Genomic DNA, 14864 nt, shown 5'->3' with positions numbered 1-14864 from the left:
GCCAAGAGTGAAAGAGAACCCAGAGCATGATGGTGAGAAGTCAAAGTAGAGAAACACAAATGTAGCAATCAGCAGAAGTGGGCACGTTCTTTGACCTGAGGTACACAACTGTGGGAGTGCAAAAATTATGAAAAACGAATATTCACAGTTCTGCCTGTACATCCCCTGTACAAACTTTACTTTATCAGAATCTTACTGTAAATTGTTCAGTCCACATTTCCATTTTGTTTTTCTGAAGGCAGAAGAATCAAGCCAATAGACAATAGGTGCAGGAGTAGGCCATTCTGCCCTTCAAGCCTGTACCACCATTCAATATGATCATGGCTGATCATCCTTAATCAGTATTCTGTTCCTGCCTTATCTCCATAACCCTTGATTCCACTATCCTTGAGAGCTCTATCCAACTCTTTGTTAAATTAATCCAGAGACTGGGCCTCCACTGCCTTCTGGGGCAGAGAATTCCACACAGCCACCACTCTCTGGGTGAAGAAGTTTCTCCTCATCTCTGTCCTAAATGGTCTACCCCTTATTTTTAAGCTGTGTCCTCTGGTTCGGCCCTCACCCATCAGCGGAAACATGTTTCCTACCTCCAGAGTGTCCAATCCTTTAATAATCTTATATGTCTCAATCATATCCCCTCTCAATCTTCTAAACTCCAGGGTATACAAGCCCAGTCGCTCCAGTCTTTCAGTGTTAGGTAATCCCACCATTCCAGGAATTGACCTCGTGAACCTACGCTGCACTCCCTCAATAGCCAGAATGCCTTTCCTCAAATTTGAAGACCAGAACTGCAGAAAGTACTCCAGGTGTGGTCTCACAAGGGCCCTGTACAGCTGCAGAAGAACCTCTTTGCTTCTATACTCAATCCCTTTTGTTATGAAGGCCAGCATGCTATTAGCCTTCTTCACTACCTGCTGTACCTGCATGCTTACCTCATTGAGTGGTGTACAAGAACACTCCGATCTCTTTGTACTGCCCCTTTACCTAACTTGACTCCATTTTAGGTTGTAATCTGCCTTCCTGTTCTTGTCAAAGTGGATAACCATACATTTATCCGCATTAAACTGCATCTGACCACTCACCTAACTTGTCCAGGTCACCCTGTAATCTCCTAACATCCTCATCACATTTCACTCTGCCACTCAGCTTAGTATCATCAGCAAATCTGCTAATGTTATTGCTAATACCATCTTCTATATCATTCACATATATTGTAAAAAGCTGCTGTCCCAGCACTGATCCCCGCGGTACCCCACTGGTCACTGCCTGCCATTCCGAAATAGAGCCGTTTATCACTACTTTTTATTTCTGGTCAGCTAACCAACTTTCACTCCAAGTTAGTATTTTGCCCCCAATACCATTTGCCCTAATTTTGCTTACTAACCTCCTATGTGGGACTTTATCAAAAGCTTTCTGATCAGCCAGGTACACTACATCTACTGGATCTCCCTCGTCCATCTTCAGAGTTACATCCTCAAAAAATTCCAGAAGAAGATTAGTCAAGCATAATTTCCCTTTCATAAATCCATGCTGACTCTGACCTATCCTGTTACTACTATCCAGATGGGTCATAATTTCATCCTTTATAAATTGATTCCAGCATCTTTCCCACTACTGAGGTCAGACTAACTGGTCTATAATTTCCTGCTTTCTCTCTCCTACCTTTCTTAAAAAGTGGTACAACATTAGCCACCCTCCAAACCACAGGAACTGATCCCGAATCTATCGAAGTCTGGAAAATTAATCACCAATGCATCCACGATTTCTTGAGCCACCTCCTTCAGTACCCTGGGATGTAGACCATTAGGCCCCGGGAACTTATCAGCCTTCAGACCTAACAGTCTCTCCAACACCAATTCCTGGCAAATATAAATTCCGTTTAGTTCAGGTCCTTCAGTCACTGTTACCTCAGGGAGATTGCTTGTATCTTCCCCAGTGAACACAGGTCTGAAGTACTAATTCAATTCTTCCGCCATTTCTTGTTTCCTGTAATATATTCCCCTGTTTCTGTCTTCAAGGGCCCAATTTTAGTCTTAACCATTTTTTTTGCCTTTCACATACCTAAAAAAGATTTTACTATCCTCCTTTACATTTTTGGCCAGTTTACCTTTGTATCTCATTTTTTTATGCATATTTCCTTCTTAGTAATCCTCTGTTGTTTTTAAAAGCATACCAGTCCTCCGTTTTCCCACTTATCTTTGCTATGTTATACTGTTTATCTTTTAACTTTATATGTTTCTTCACTTCCCTCATCAGCCACAGCCACCCATGCCTCCTCCTAGGATCTTTCTTCCTTTTTGGAATGAACTGATCCTGCATCTTCTGCACTATACACAGAAATATCCACCATTGTTCCTCCACTGTCATCCCTGCTAAGGTACTGCACCATTGAACTTTGGTCAGCACCTCCCTCATATCTCCATAGTTCCCTTTATTCAACTGAAATATTGTCACTTCCAATTGTACCCTCTCCCTCTCAAATTGCAGATTGAAGCCTATTGTATTATGGTCACTACTTCCCAATGGCTCCTTCACCATTGGTCCCTGACCAATTCTGGTTCGTTGCACAATACCAGATCCAGAATTGCCTTCTCCCTGGTCAGCTCCAGCACCAGCTGTTCTAAGAATCCATCTGAGGCACTCCACAAAGTCTCTTTCTTGAGGTCCAATACCATCCTGATTCTCCCAGCCTACTTGCATGTTGAAATCCCCCATAACAACTGTAGTAACATCTTTGCGACAGGCCAATTTCAGCTCCTGATTCAACTTACATCCGACATCCAGACTACTGTTTTGGGGCCTGTAGATAACCCCCAAGAGGGTCTTTTTACCCTTAGTATTTCTCAGCTCTATCCATACTGACTCTACATTCCCTGATTCTAGGTCCCCCCGTGCAAGGGACTGAATATCATCCCTTACCAACATGGCCACCCCACCCCCTCTTCCCGTCAGTCTATCCTTACGATAGCACATGTAGCCTTGAATATTCATTTCTCAGGCCCTGTCCACTTGAAGCCACATCTCAGTTATCCCCACAATATCGTATCTGCCAATTTTCAAAAGAGCCTCAAGCTCATCCATCTTATTTCTAATGCTTCATGCATTCATGTATAGTATTTTTAATTTATTAATGCCCTCATCCTTCCCATCAACTCCTATTTCACTCAACCTTATAGCATGATCCCTTTGAGTTTTCTGCCTCATTGATACAGTTGTCTTTCTTGACTTCCCTTGTTCTAACTTTCCCTTCAATCTCCTTCTTAAACATCCAGTTTTTACCACCATCTCCCTGTTCCTGGCCTCTCCAGCCCGAGGAACTGGAATCAAACCGGAGATAACCACCTTGGATGTCCTACTTTTCAGCCTTCTTCCTAGTTCTGAGGTCCCGCTGTAGTTTGTTCCTCCTCTTCTTCCTGACATCATTTGTGCCGACATGTACCACCACCTCTGGTTCTTCAGCTTCGTCCTTGAGGATTTCCTGCACTCTGTCTATGATGTCTTGAACCCAGGCACCAGGAATAAACACACCATCCCTAAGTCCCGCTTGCTGCCACAAAAACCCTGGTCAGTTCCTCTCACTATGGAGTCCCCTATTACCAGTCAATGTGCAATTACAGACATTTGCCAGTAAATGTCACAGTTTTCATTGCAGATCATTGAAATCACTTTGGAAGAAGATTTCAGCTGTAACCATTTACTCAATAACTATTCACGTAGATGTCCTTTAAACAGCAGAAAGAGAATATTCTTATATCTTTCACCTCACCTCAATGAGTTAAGTCAAAACGGGAGAGTATTTAATAGTGGCATAATTCCTGATGTAGTATTTATTTGAATTGTTCAATGGGAAAATCTTAGTCTCATGTGTCCTGTCTATTTAAAATAATCTGACTTCCATTGCCTTTATAGATTGTGCCTAAAGTGCTTTGACTCCATTAGAGTTGGTTGCATCAAGATGGATTGCTTGTTTGCCAGAGTGTACAGAGCTGAGACCAACTGCCTGACGAATAGGAGACCACAAAAATAATGAATAGCATAAAAAGAAAACAAAAAAAAGCAGAAATAAATGAATGAAATGTGAAAGTGACAAACCAAGCTTTGGAAATGGTGGGCTTCAAATGAATAATTAAAAAACAACTTGCAAAATTAGGCTTTTTACAACTGTACAAAAGTGAAAGAAGTGGAAATTCGGAGACAGAGTATTGTGACAAACAGTGTTCTGTACAAAATAGAATCCCACACCACAGGAGGGCACTAGAATCAATTAATTACATCAACTGTTTGCGGAATTGGAGCAAACATTTAGATACAAAACATTCAATCTATTTATTCTGTCTTGCATCAGGTAGTATGTTAAGTTTTTACATTTAATATGTCCATTCAGAATATAAGTCTCTCTCGAATTATGCACACTTTAGTTACACAAGTTCAGCTGTCTGCTGTGTCGCATGAGCTTTTAGTCATAGAGTCAGAGAGATGTACAGCATGGAAACAGACCCTTCGGTCCAACCCATCCATGCAGACCAGGTATTCCAACCCAATCGAGTCCCATCTGCCAGCACCCGGCCCAAATCCCTCCAAACCCTTCCTATTCATATAGTCATCCAAATGCCTCTTAAATGTTGCAATTGTACCAGCCTCCACCACTTCCTCTGGCAGCTCATTCCATACACGTACCACCCTCTGTGTGAAAAGGTTGTCCCTTAGGTCTATTTTATATCTTTTCCCTCTCACCCTAAACCTGTACTCCCCAACCCCAGGGAAAAGACTTTGTCTATTTATCCTATCCATGCCCCTCAATTTTGTAAACCTCCATAAGGTAAGCCCTCAGCCTCCAACGCTCCAGGGAAAACAGCCCCAAGCCTGTTCAGCCTCTCCCCATACCTCAAATCCGCCAACCCTAGCAACATCCTTGTAAATCTTTTCTGAACCCTTTCAAGTTTCACAACATCTTTCCGATAGGAAGGAGACCAGAATTGCACGCAATATTCATACAGTGGTCTAACCAATGTCCTGTACAGCCGCAACATGTCCTCTCAACTCCTGTACTCAATACTCTGACCAATAAAGGAAAGCATACCAAACGCCTTCTTCACTATCTTATCTACCTGCAACTCCACTTTCAAGGAGCTATGAACCTGCACTCCAAGGTCTCTTTGTTCAGCAACACTCCATAGGACCTTACCATTAAGTGTATAAGTCCTGCTAAGATTTGCTTTCCCAAAATGCAGCACCTACATTTATCTGAAATCAACTCCATCTGCCACTTCTCAGCCCATTGGCCCACCTGGTCAAGATCCTGTTGTAATCTGAGATAACCCTCTTCGCTGTCCACTACATGTCCAATTTTGATGTCATCTGTAAACTTACTAACTGTACCTCTTATACTCACATTCAAATCATTTACGAGGAGAAAATGAGGACTGCAGATGCTAGAGATCAGAGCTGAAAATGTGTTGCTGGAAAAGCGCAGCAGGTCAGGCAGCATCCAAGGAGCAGGAGAATCGATGTTTTGGGCATAAGCCCTTCTTCATAAGCCCTGCTCCTTGGATGTGCCTGACCTGCTGCGCTTTTCCAGCAACACATTTTTCAGCTCTGATCTCCAGCATCTGCAGTCCTCACTTTCTCCTAGTTGATTTTAACCTACGGCGAATCCTCTTGCAAGGATGCCTTCCTTGAAGAAGCTCTCTTCCCATTCCTGAACAAGGGCTTATGCCCAAATCGTCGATTCTCCTGCTCCTTGAATGCTGCCTGACCTGCTGCGCTTTTCCAGCAACACATTTTTCAGCTCCAAATCATTTATGTCAATGACAAAAAGTAGAGGACCCAGCACCGATCCTTGTGGCACTCCACTGATCACAGGCCTCCAGTCTGAAAAACAACCCTCCACCACCACCCTCTGTCTTCTACCTTTGAGCCAGTTCTGTATCCAAATGGATAGTTCTCCGTGTATTCCATGAGATCTAACCTTGCTAATCAATCAATCAATCAGTCTCCCATGGGGAACCTTGTCAAACACCTTATTTAAGTCCATACAGATCACATCAACTGCTCTGCCCTCATCAATCCTCTGTTACTTCCTCAAAAAAACTTATTCAAGTTTGTGAGTCATGATTTCCCACGCACAAAACCATGTTGACTATCCCTAATCAGTCCTTGCCTTTCCAAATACATGTACATCTGTCCCTCAGGATTCCCTCCAACAACTTGCCCACCGCCGATGTCAGACTCACTGGTCTATAACTCCCTGGCTTGTCCTTACCACCCTTCTTAAACAGTGGCACCACATTAGTCAACCTCCACTCTTCCAGCCCCTCACCTGTGACTATCAATGATACAAATATCTCTGAAAGAGACCCAGCAATCACTTCCCTAGCTTCCCACAGAATTCTAGGGTACACCTGATAAGATCCTGGGGAGTTATCCACTTTTATGCATTGAGGCATCCAGCATTTCCTCCCCTGTAATATGGACATTTTGCAAGATGTCACCATCTATTTCCCTACAGTCTATACCTTCCATATCCTTTTCCACAGTAAATACTGATGCAAAATATTCATTTAGGATCTCCCCCATTTTCTCCACCCAAAGGCCACCTTGCTGATCTTTGAGGGGCCCTATTCTCTCCCTAGTTTCCCTTTTGTCCTTAATGTATTTGTAAAGACCCTTTGGATTCTCCTTCGCCCTATTTGTCAAAGCTATCTCATGTCCTCTTTTTGTCCTTCTGACTTCCCTCTTAAGCATACTCCTACTTCCTTAATACTCTAAGAATTCACTCTATCTATCCTGTCTATACCTGACATATGCTTCCTTCTTTTTCTTAACCAAACCCTCAATTTCTTTAGTCATCCAGCGTTCTCTATACCTACCAGCCATTCCTTTCATCCCGACAGGAATATATTTTATTTGGATTTTTTTAATCTCATTTCTGAAGGCTTCCCATTTTCCAGCCGTCCCTTTACCTGCAAACATCTGCCTCCAATCAGCTTTTGAAAGTTCTTTCCTAATACCGTCAAAATTCGCCTTTCTCCAATTTAGAACTTCCACTTTTAGATCTGATCTATCCTTTTCCATCATTATTTTAAATCTAATAGAATTAATGGTCACTAGCCCCAAAGTGCTCCCCCACTGACACCTCAGTTACTGCCCTGCCTTATTTCCCAAGAGTAGGTCAAGTTTTGCATCTTCTCATTAGGTACATCCACATACTGAATCAGAAAATTGTCTTGTACACACTTAAGGAGGTTCCTCTCCATGTAAACCCTTAACACTATGGCAGTCCCAGTTGATGTTTGGAAAGTTAAAATCCCCTACCATAACCATCATATTATTCTTACAGATAGCGGAGATCTCCTTACAAGTTTGTTTCTCAATTTCCCTCTGACTATTAGGGGGTCTATAACACAATCCCAATAAGGTTATCATCCTTTTCTTATTTCTCAGTTCTACCCAAATAACTTCCCTGTTTGTATTTCCGGGAATATTCTCCCTCAGCACAGCTGTAATGCTATCCCTTATCAAAAACACCACTCCCCCTCCTCTCTTGCCTCCCTTTTTATCCTTCCTGTAGCATTTGTATCCTGGAACATTAAGCTGCCAGTTCTGCCCATCCCTGAGCCATGTTTCAGTAATTGCTATGATATCCCAGTCCCATGTTCCTAACCATGCCCCGAGTTCATCTGCCTTCCCTGTTAGGCCCCTTGCATTGAAATAAATGCAGTTTAATTTATTAGTCCTACCTTGTCCCTGCCTGCCCTGATTGTTTGACTCATTTCTGTTCTCAACTGTACTAGTCTCAGATTGATTTCTTTCCTCACCATCTCCCCGGGTTCTCCCCCCCCCCAACTTATTAGTTTAAATCCTCCCGAGCAGCCCTAGCAAATTTCCCACCCAGTATATTAGTCCCCTTCCCATTTAGGTACAATCCGTCCTTGTACAGGTCACTTCTACCCCAAAAGAGATCCCAATGATCCAAAAATCTGAGTTCTTCCTCCATACACCAGCTCCTCAGTTGTGCATCCATCTGCTCTATCCTCCTATTCCTGCCCTCACTAGCTCATAGCACCGGGAGTAATCCAGATATTACTACTCTCAAGGACCTCCTTTTTAAATTTCTGCCTAACTCTCCTTTTTATCCAATTTGTCAAATCGATAAATCCAGGAAGTGTCATAGACTTTACTTTTCAACTCCATCAGATTTCCATCATTACAGTGAGAAGTCAAGAAATCTAGATAGAGTTTGTTCCAGATTTCGGATATGGAGTCATGACTCCTATTGCCATAGCATGTTTAAATACAATTCAATTACATTTAACTCCCATTTGAGTTTTGCATTTCATAACACAATTTTCTGAGATCATTAAATTCAGTCAAAACCCTAAATGTTCCATTTACAAGAGGTTGTTTATGTCTAAGCTAGCAAAGTTTGAAGGTACACACACTCACAAATGGGTTAACTAATCTATTTCTCGTCACCATACCCATTATCCCAGTCAAATATATTGCACTAAAGCCCATGGCAATTCTTGAAATGATCATTCACAGAAAAAAGACAATTACTTATCAAAAACTGCAAACTATTTATGAAGAGGTAATGCAATAAAGTGATAGACTTAATTTGCCATGGGGTACTGATAAACATTGCTGGGGAGGCAAACCAAGTTCCAGATAAAGAATAAACAGCTCCCAAATTTACTGATATCTAAAATGCTTGTTTATTTTTCTGAAGAGTTCAAGCTGATACTTTAGTCTTTTAGAGAGCAGTTCATCCCTTCCTTACAGCAGCTAGTTAGTTATTTATGGACACAATTAAGTAGGTAAATCAGTGCGATGAGTGATTTTTTAAATTCTTAGACTCAAGAGTTACTAATGTTTCATAATTTTTAATCTACTGAAAAAGGCTTGTACTCACGCTCATTACTAGATGTAGTTTCCATAACACCATAGGGAGGGACCAAATGTCCTGCCATGTACTGTCGATATTTCTGAAATAAAGTAACATGTGCATTAGTGCATTCACTCTCAATGAACAGAAAGCTTTATTCAAGCAGATTTGCACCAGTTTGTACAGAAGGCATTTTTAAAAAAAAACAGCCTATTTTACCACAAATGATTTGCAGCACAGTATAAAATATCCCAATGAATTAAAAAAGAGAGTTGGCTTGTGTACTAAAATGAATGGATCACAAAAATTAAAGTCTAGGAAATTCTTACAATGTCACTGACATCTGCAAAGTTGAGAATGTCACAATTGCAAAAACACAACTATTTGTTTAATGAATACTGTTGAGCAGTGTCATACAGAAGGCAGATTTGGTTTGTGCCCAGTTTTTTTTGCATGTACTATTACAGTTACAAATCTCTGCTGCGGAACTCTACTCTATATAATTACGCAGCTGATTCACACAGCTGTTTCTGCTTTATCGCTGCATCATTTCATGACAATAAAAGAACTAAACTCCACTATTGGTAAATTGACAAAAACAATTTAGGATATTCTCTAAAATATTAAAACAGCATTAAAATTAAATGTGCAATATTTTAAATCTTTCTTTTCACATTCCAAGATAGAATGATTTTCTAACATAGCACAGCTTTGTGTTGGCCATCATATCCCCATGATCACTGTGACCACAATCTCTCGCTGAATCCATTCGGAAAGTCTGGAATGCCAGTAACACACTTCCTGGGTCACCTTTACCCACACCACTCACCACTCTCCTGCCCTAATCTCACTATCCTTGCCCTACCCAAGTATTCATGACTTACTTTATTTCAAAGACTACTGATTTGTGCAACTGTCTCTGCATCTATGTTCTACACCTCTCCCCCCAAGGTTCTCCTGCAGTCCCTCCATCCACCCTCACCCTAATACTGTGATATGCTGCAGCATCTACCCATCTCTACCAGTGTCTTCTGTCCAGCCACATGCTTTCCAAGATTTGTTGCCATAATCCCTTTCCCTCAACTCATGACCAGTTTATTAATGTCACCATCTCATCCCCGGTCCAGCTCCCTAGTCAATTCTCTCACATCTCATATCTTTCTCACTCAAAAACCCATCTCGCTATCCTTCTCCAATTAATGTTCCATTTCTAATATCCTTTTGCTCTTTAAAGGTTTTCAAAATACTCTCAATGTCTATTGCTGTGTCTATTTCACTCAGATGCTCACTGCATTCAACTGTAGTCTATTGCACAAGGTAACAAAATTCTGAAGACTGCACTAATAATGCTTGTACAAACTTGTACTTTGATTATTTGGTTTAATTTGGAAGAATAACAAACACTTCTCCTTCCAGAGGAATGTTGATTTTGTTTTAGTTTCCTTAAACCAGAATAAATTGTGGTTTCACACATCAAATCTTTGTGCTCACACAACATTACTACAAACTTGGGCATTGGTTTAGCTCAGTTGGCTGGATTGTTGGTTTACAGAGCAATGTGATGCCCACTTCCAGGTTCAGTAAACATAGACAAAAAAAAATTAGGATATTTTTCAAAATGCAGCAAGTTCTGTGATCTGGAAGGATTTGTCTCAAAAGAATGGTGTCCCTCAGGTTAAGTCACCACCAGTCACATCTGTCTCCTCTTAGCAGACCATAGGGGCTGTTCTCCAAGACCACAGTGACACAACAAATCCTGCCTCACCAAAATTACTACAAACTGGGGTTGCCTTTCCACAGCTTTCGCTCAGTGCTATGGGGCAAAAAAAAAACATTTTTTAAAAAAAAGACAGATTAAATATTGGGAAGTATTCAATTTAACACTGGGAACAAATTTCAGATGAACCCAATCACTCACTTTCTTCTGATATTAGGTATGTTTACCTCGGTTTAAACAATGCTCCCCTAAACTGATTACTCAGGTTGGTGGTGTTAAATTTAACAGCAGTGAAACAAAATTGAGGTAGGCGCTTTGGTAATAGACAGTTTTGCAATAACAGCATTATTGCCCCATTCATCAGGATTTCATTAATGTTTCTAAATCTACAGTTTCCAAAAACAGCATGAGGCAGTGGATTAACAAAGATTACAAATCGTTATCTTGATTTGCACATTACAAATCTGATGGATTTATACTATTGATGGCAGAGGATTATTTAGTTTAAAATTGTTACAGATCTAGATTGAACTCCCCAAATTATTTGACATTTTAAAAACAGAGATTCTATTTAGGAATGCATGAATTGACATGAGGTTTTATGGAAAACAGATCTGCTGCCATTGAAAAGTCATAATTATTTGGCACATGAAAAATGGCTTTATCACTGTGGAATGTTTCCATGCACATTACTGGCATTTTCATGACATTAACTTGAGACTGCACATATTCAATGCCTTGGAACACAGAGTTACATATCTTCCAGGCAGGCTCTAATTAAATGTGAAACTTTGGTCACTGCCCTCTAATTGTACTGTATTGAAAAGAAATAACCTCCGACCTGTCATTGGATGCCAAATCCGCCAGATCACCAGAACAGAATAAAACTATATGTCACATTTTCTAATATATTTATATAACGACCAACCCACACATCAGTGTTCAATTTAACTTTAAAAAACGAAAGAAACATACCTACAAATATTCAATAGTAAATGCACTGAATAGTGCAAAGCCAGTGACAAAAAAAGTTCTGGGATTAGTCTCTGTTTCTCTTAAATGACCCCTGACAATTTACTAGTGAACCATTAGTGTCCATTACCATCAGTTTCCACTTCTTTTGTAGTGGTACTACTGGAAAACATCAGGCTTGTGTGGAGGTATCCCACACAGTCATACTTTCCTTCTTTTTCTTTAATAGTCAGATATTCTGATGATATGTTCATCTAGACAGATGGATGAGAAATATGTGATCTTTGCTTATGTAGCAAAATGGAGAAACTGGAATAGCTTTCCTCAGAGAAGATAAAGACAGTTAAGAAAGGGTGTGAAAATCATGCATTGTTCATAAGGATAACCCACTTCCAGGTTCAGTAAAACAATAGACAGCAAGTTGTGGTGATCTGGAAGGATTTGTCTCAAAGAATGGTGGAAGCAAACTCAGCCAATTTCCAAACAGAAATTGGGCAAGTACTTGAAGGTGGAGAAAATGGCAGGGCTCCAGTAATAGAGCCAAGGACTTGGGTGATTTGATAGCTGTGGGGAGGCCTGTCCAATAGTTAAATGGCATCTTCCAGTGTTGTAACATTCTATAACTCTAAAATACCTTGATTGGATTATATTCCCTACAGTATGGAAACAGGCCCCTCGGCCCATCAAGTCCACACCGACCCTCCGACGAGTAACCCACCCAGGCCCATTCCCTGACCCTACATTTATCCTTGACTAATGCACCTAACATGTGAGATGAGCATTTAATCATTAGCACAAGTAAGGTTTTTCTTTTAAATTAATCCATGCAATAGTCAGATATAAAACTTTCTTCCATGCAGCAAAAGGAACTGCCTGGCAATGGGTGACCTGATGATTAGAAATTCTCTTCTGAATGTTTAGAACAATACAATGCTTTATTTGGAACTGCTCTCTTCCTAGGTCATTATTTGCTCATGAACAAAAAACTCTTTTCCTAATTTTATCTTCACTCTTTTCACAGCCCAGACAGCATAGCTCAGACTGCACACATCAGAGACAGACTGGCAAAACTAACAGCTTCATGGTATGGCTTTACAGCACCGAAAGCCACTTGTACTTTGAATAAAACAGTTAAGCATTAAAATATTATGGCTTTAACCAAAAATAATTTTAAATAGTTTAGTTTTAAATACTCAAGGAAACTTTAATTCTCCTAGTATTATAATGAGAACAGAGGTTGGCAGGATTACATCATCTCTACACAAATGCGTTAATCTATGTACAAGCTATATTATATTCACCATTGATTCAGGTCTTTGAAATAAGTACAAACATTGCACTAGAAGCACAAAACAGGATTTAAATCTGTCAAAAATCATCTCTTGGGCAAGCTGTGAAGGTAGGTCTGGAGAGAGAAGTAGGGCAAGGTGTGAAAACTGGACAAACTCTCCTTGGTCCAGTTGGCTCCAGCATTTACATTGCTGCTTCCATGGGATTCTCCACAAGGGTAATTTAGTTTTTTAAGAAAAAGGGACTCAAGTATTCCTGACTGTAACTGCTTTAGATGTAACGCCTGCATTTACAGTGCAAAAATTAGTTCCTATATCTTTATAGACACAAGACAAAACATTCTCAGTTCACAAACTACTTGCAGACACGACCCACAAAATGTATCAGAATTATTCTCAACATTTATTGATATGATCAGCAAAGAAAATGAAATTTAACAAAAAAACATAAAAGCCTAATGCCTACTGTCAGCATTGGAGTCATTACAAGATAAAGTAGCCCCATTCAGTTGTGGAAGCAATTCTGCTGTTGACAGAGCTGTGAAAGGCCTTTGACAAGGCCCTGAGCAGTTTTATACAGCACTTGGAAGCAGGTGATTAGATTATAGTGATGACATATGATTGCATAGTATTGTTGTGTCCCTTTAGGGAATCATCTGACAGACACTTGTTCTGATATCTTTCAGGACATGTTACAAGATACTTGAAATTGTTCATTGAGAACTATTTAATCTGACAATGTGTGAGCTGTGAGAGCCCATTAGAAACAGTGGAATGAAAGCTGGGAATCAAAATAAAATACATGCAAATTATAGATTTCTATTTCCACAAGGAAGAGCTGTTAGCAGCAGCGGCAACGTGCCAGAAGAGAAGTTTTTGATTAAACAGAGTGACAACCACAAAACCATGAAAGCAGCTAATGCTATGTTGGCCATTATCTTAAGGGCTGAAATACAAACAGGGGGGAAATAATGTTGCACAGAGACTGGATGAGATCTAACCAAGAGTACTAAACACAGTTTTAGCACCAATCCAAACCAACAATGCAATAGTGTTGGAGGGTGACAAATGATATTCGTTAAGAGATACCTATGTACCTCTCTATGAAATTCCAAGACAGAGCCATACAGAGACTACAAAAAATGTAATTTATGCCCAAGTACCACCAAGCAGACTATCAAGTAGTCCAACAGGTTCCTGTACATGTAGTTCCCATGCTTGGCAATAGCCTTCAGTACACTCCTGCAAGGTCTTGCAAGTAATACTGGTTTATGATTTTTTTTATAAAATGATCCTCAAAAGAACGTGAACTTTGAAGCCAGGGATGTACTAGGTCAGCAGTTGAAGGAGGAGGAATAGGAGGTGGAAGCACAGGAGAACAAAGATGATGCAGAGCAGAAAGGTCTCCTAGCTACATAGAGAGTGACCAATACCAAACAGGGTCTCACGAATGTCAAGTATCGCTCAATTCAGGCACACTACAGCTGAGCCCTTCTAACCTGGGGAGCTGTCCTGGTTTGGAACACACTAAGCTGCCTTTGAGAATGCTACCTGGAATACATCAACTCTTACTCAGTGAAGACACGTGGAATCTCTGGATAGATATGTATCCTTTCTTCTATGTCTTTGCTCCCCTTCACCACTTCAGTCTTTTCTACCTGTCACGTTAAGTTGTGTTGTTCATATTTAGATTGTGTTGAAAAACAGCAAGTACACTCAGTTACAAGTGAAACAAAACCAGTGACCCACTCAGTGCTCTGCCCACATGGTAGTCTTTCTTCTCAGCCACATTTATACAGAGGACATGGAGACAACCTGCTTGCAATGCTGCATGCTCCTCAGCTGCAAGTCATCCAGGCAATCTCATCATGGAAATATCAGTGGGGAAACTTCTGAAGATTTCTGCACCGTAACCTATCACAGAATCCTGACTTACAGATGTTCCCTTTGGTCAGAAGGTACTCCAGCTCTCCTGCACCAATGAAGCAGAAATTTGTCTCAT

General features: G+C 40.6%; 1 protein-coding gene across 1 annotated transcript in view; it reads right to left on the bottom strand.

Annotated features, from left to right (window-relative positions):
* The window catches only part of rapgef4a (Rap guanine nucleotide exchange factor 4a), a 245557-nt gene that overhangs the window by 126121 nt on the left and 104572 nt on the right, over window positions 1-14864 (bottom strand). The window contains exon 7 of the mRNA XM_060828113.1: window positions 8912-8984. Coding sequence (XP_060684096.1) covers window positions 8912-8984 — 73 coding nt within the window. The remainder of the gene's footprint in view (window positions 1-8911; window positions 8985-14864) is intronic.

Source organism: Hemiscyllium ocellatum, chromosome 7, assembly GCF_020745735.1.
Source record: "Hemiscyllium ocellatum isolate sHemOce1 chromosome 7, sHemOce1.pat.X.cur, whole genome shotgun sequence".
Lineage (NCBI taxonomy): Eukaryota > Metazoa > Chordata > Chondrichthyes > Orectolobiformes > Hemiscylliidae > Hemiscyllium > Hemiscyllium ocellatum.
Note: the sequence above shows the minus strand (reverse complement) of the source record. Positions and strands in the feature narration are given on the sequence as shown.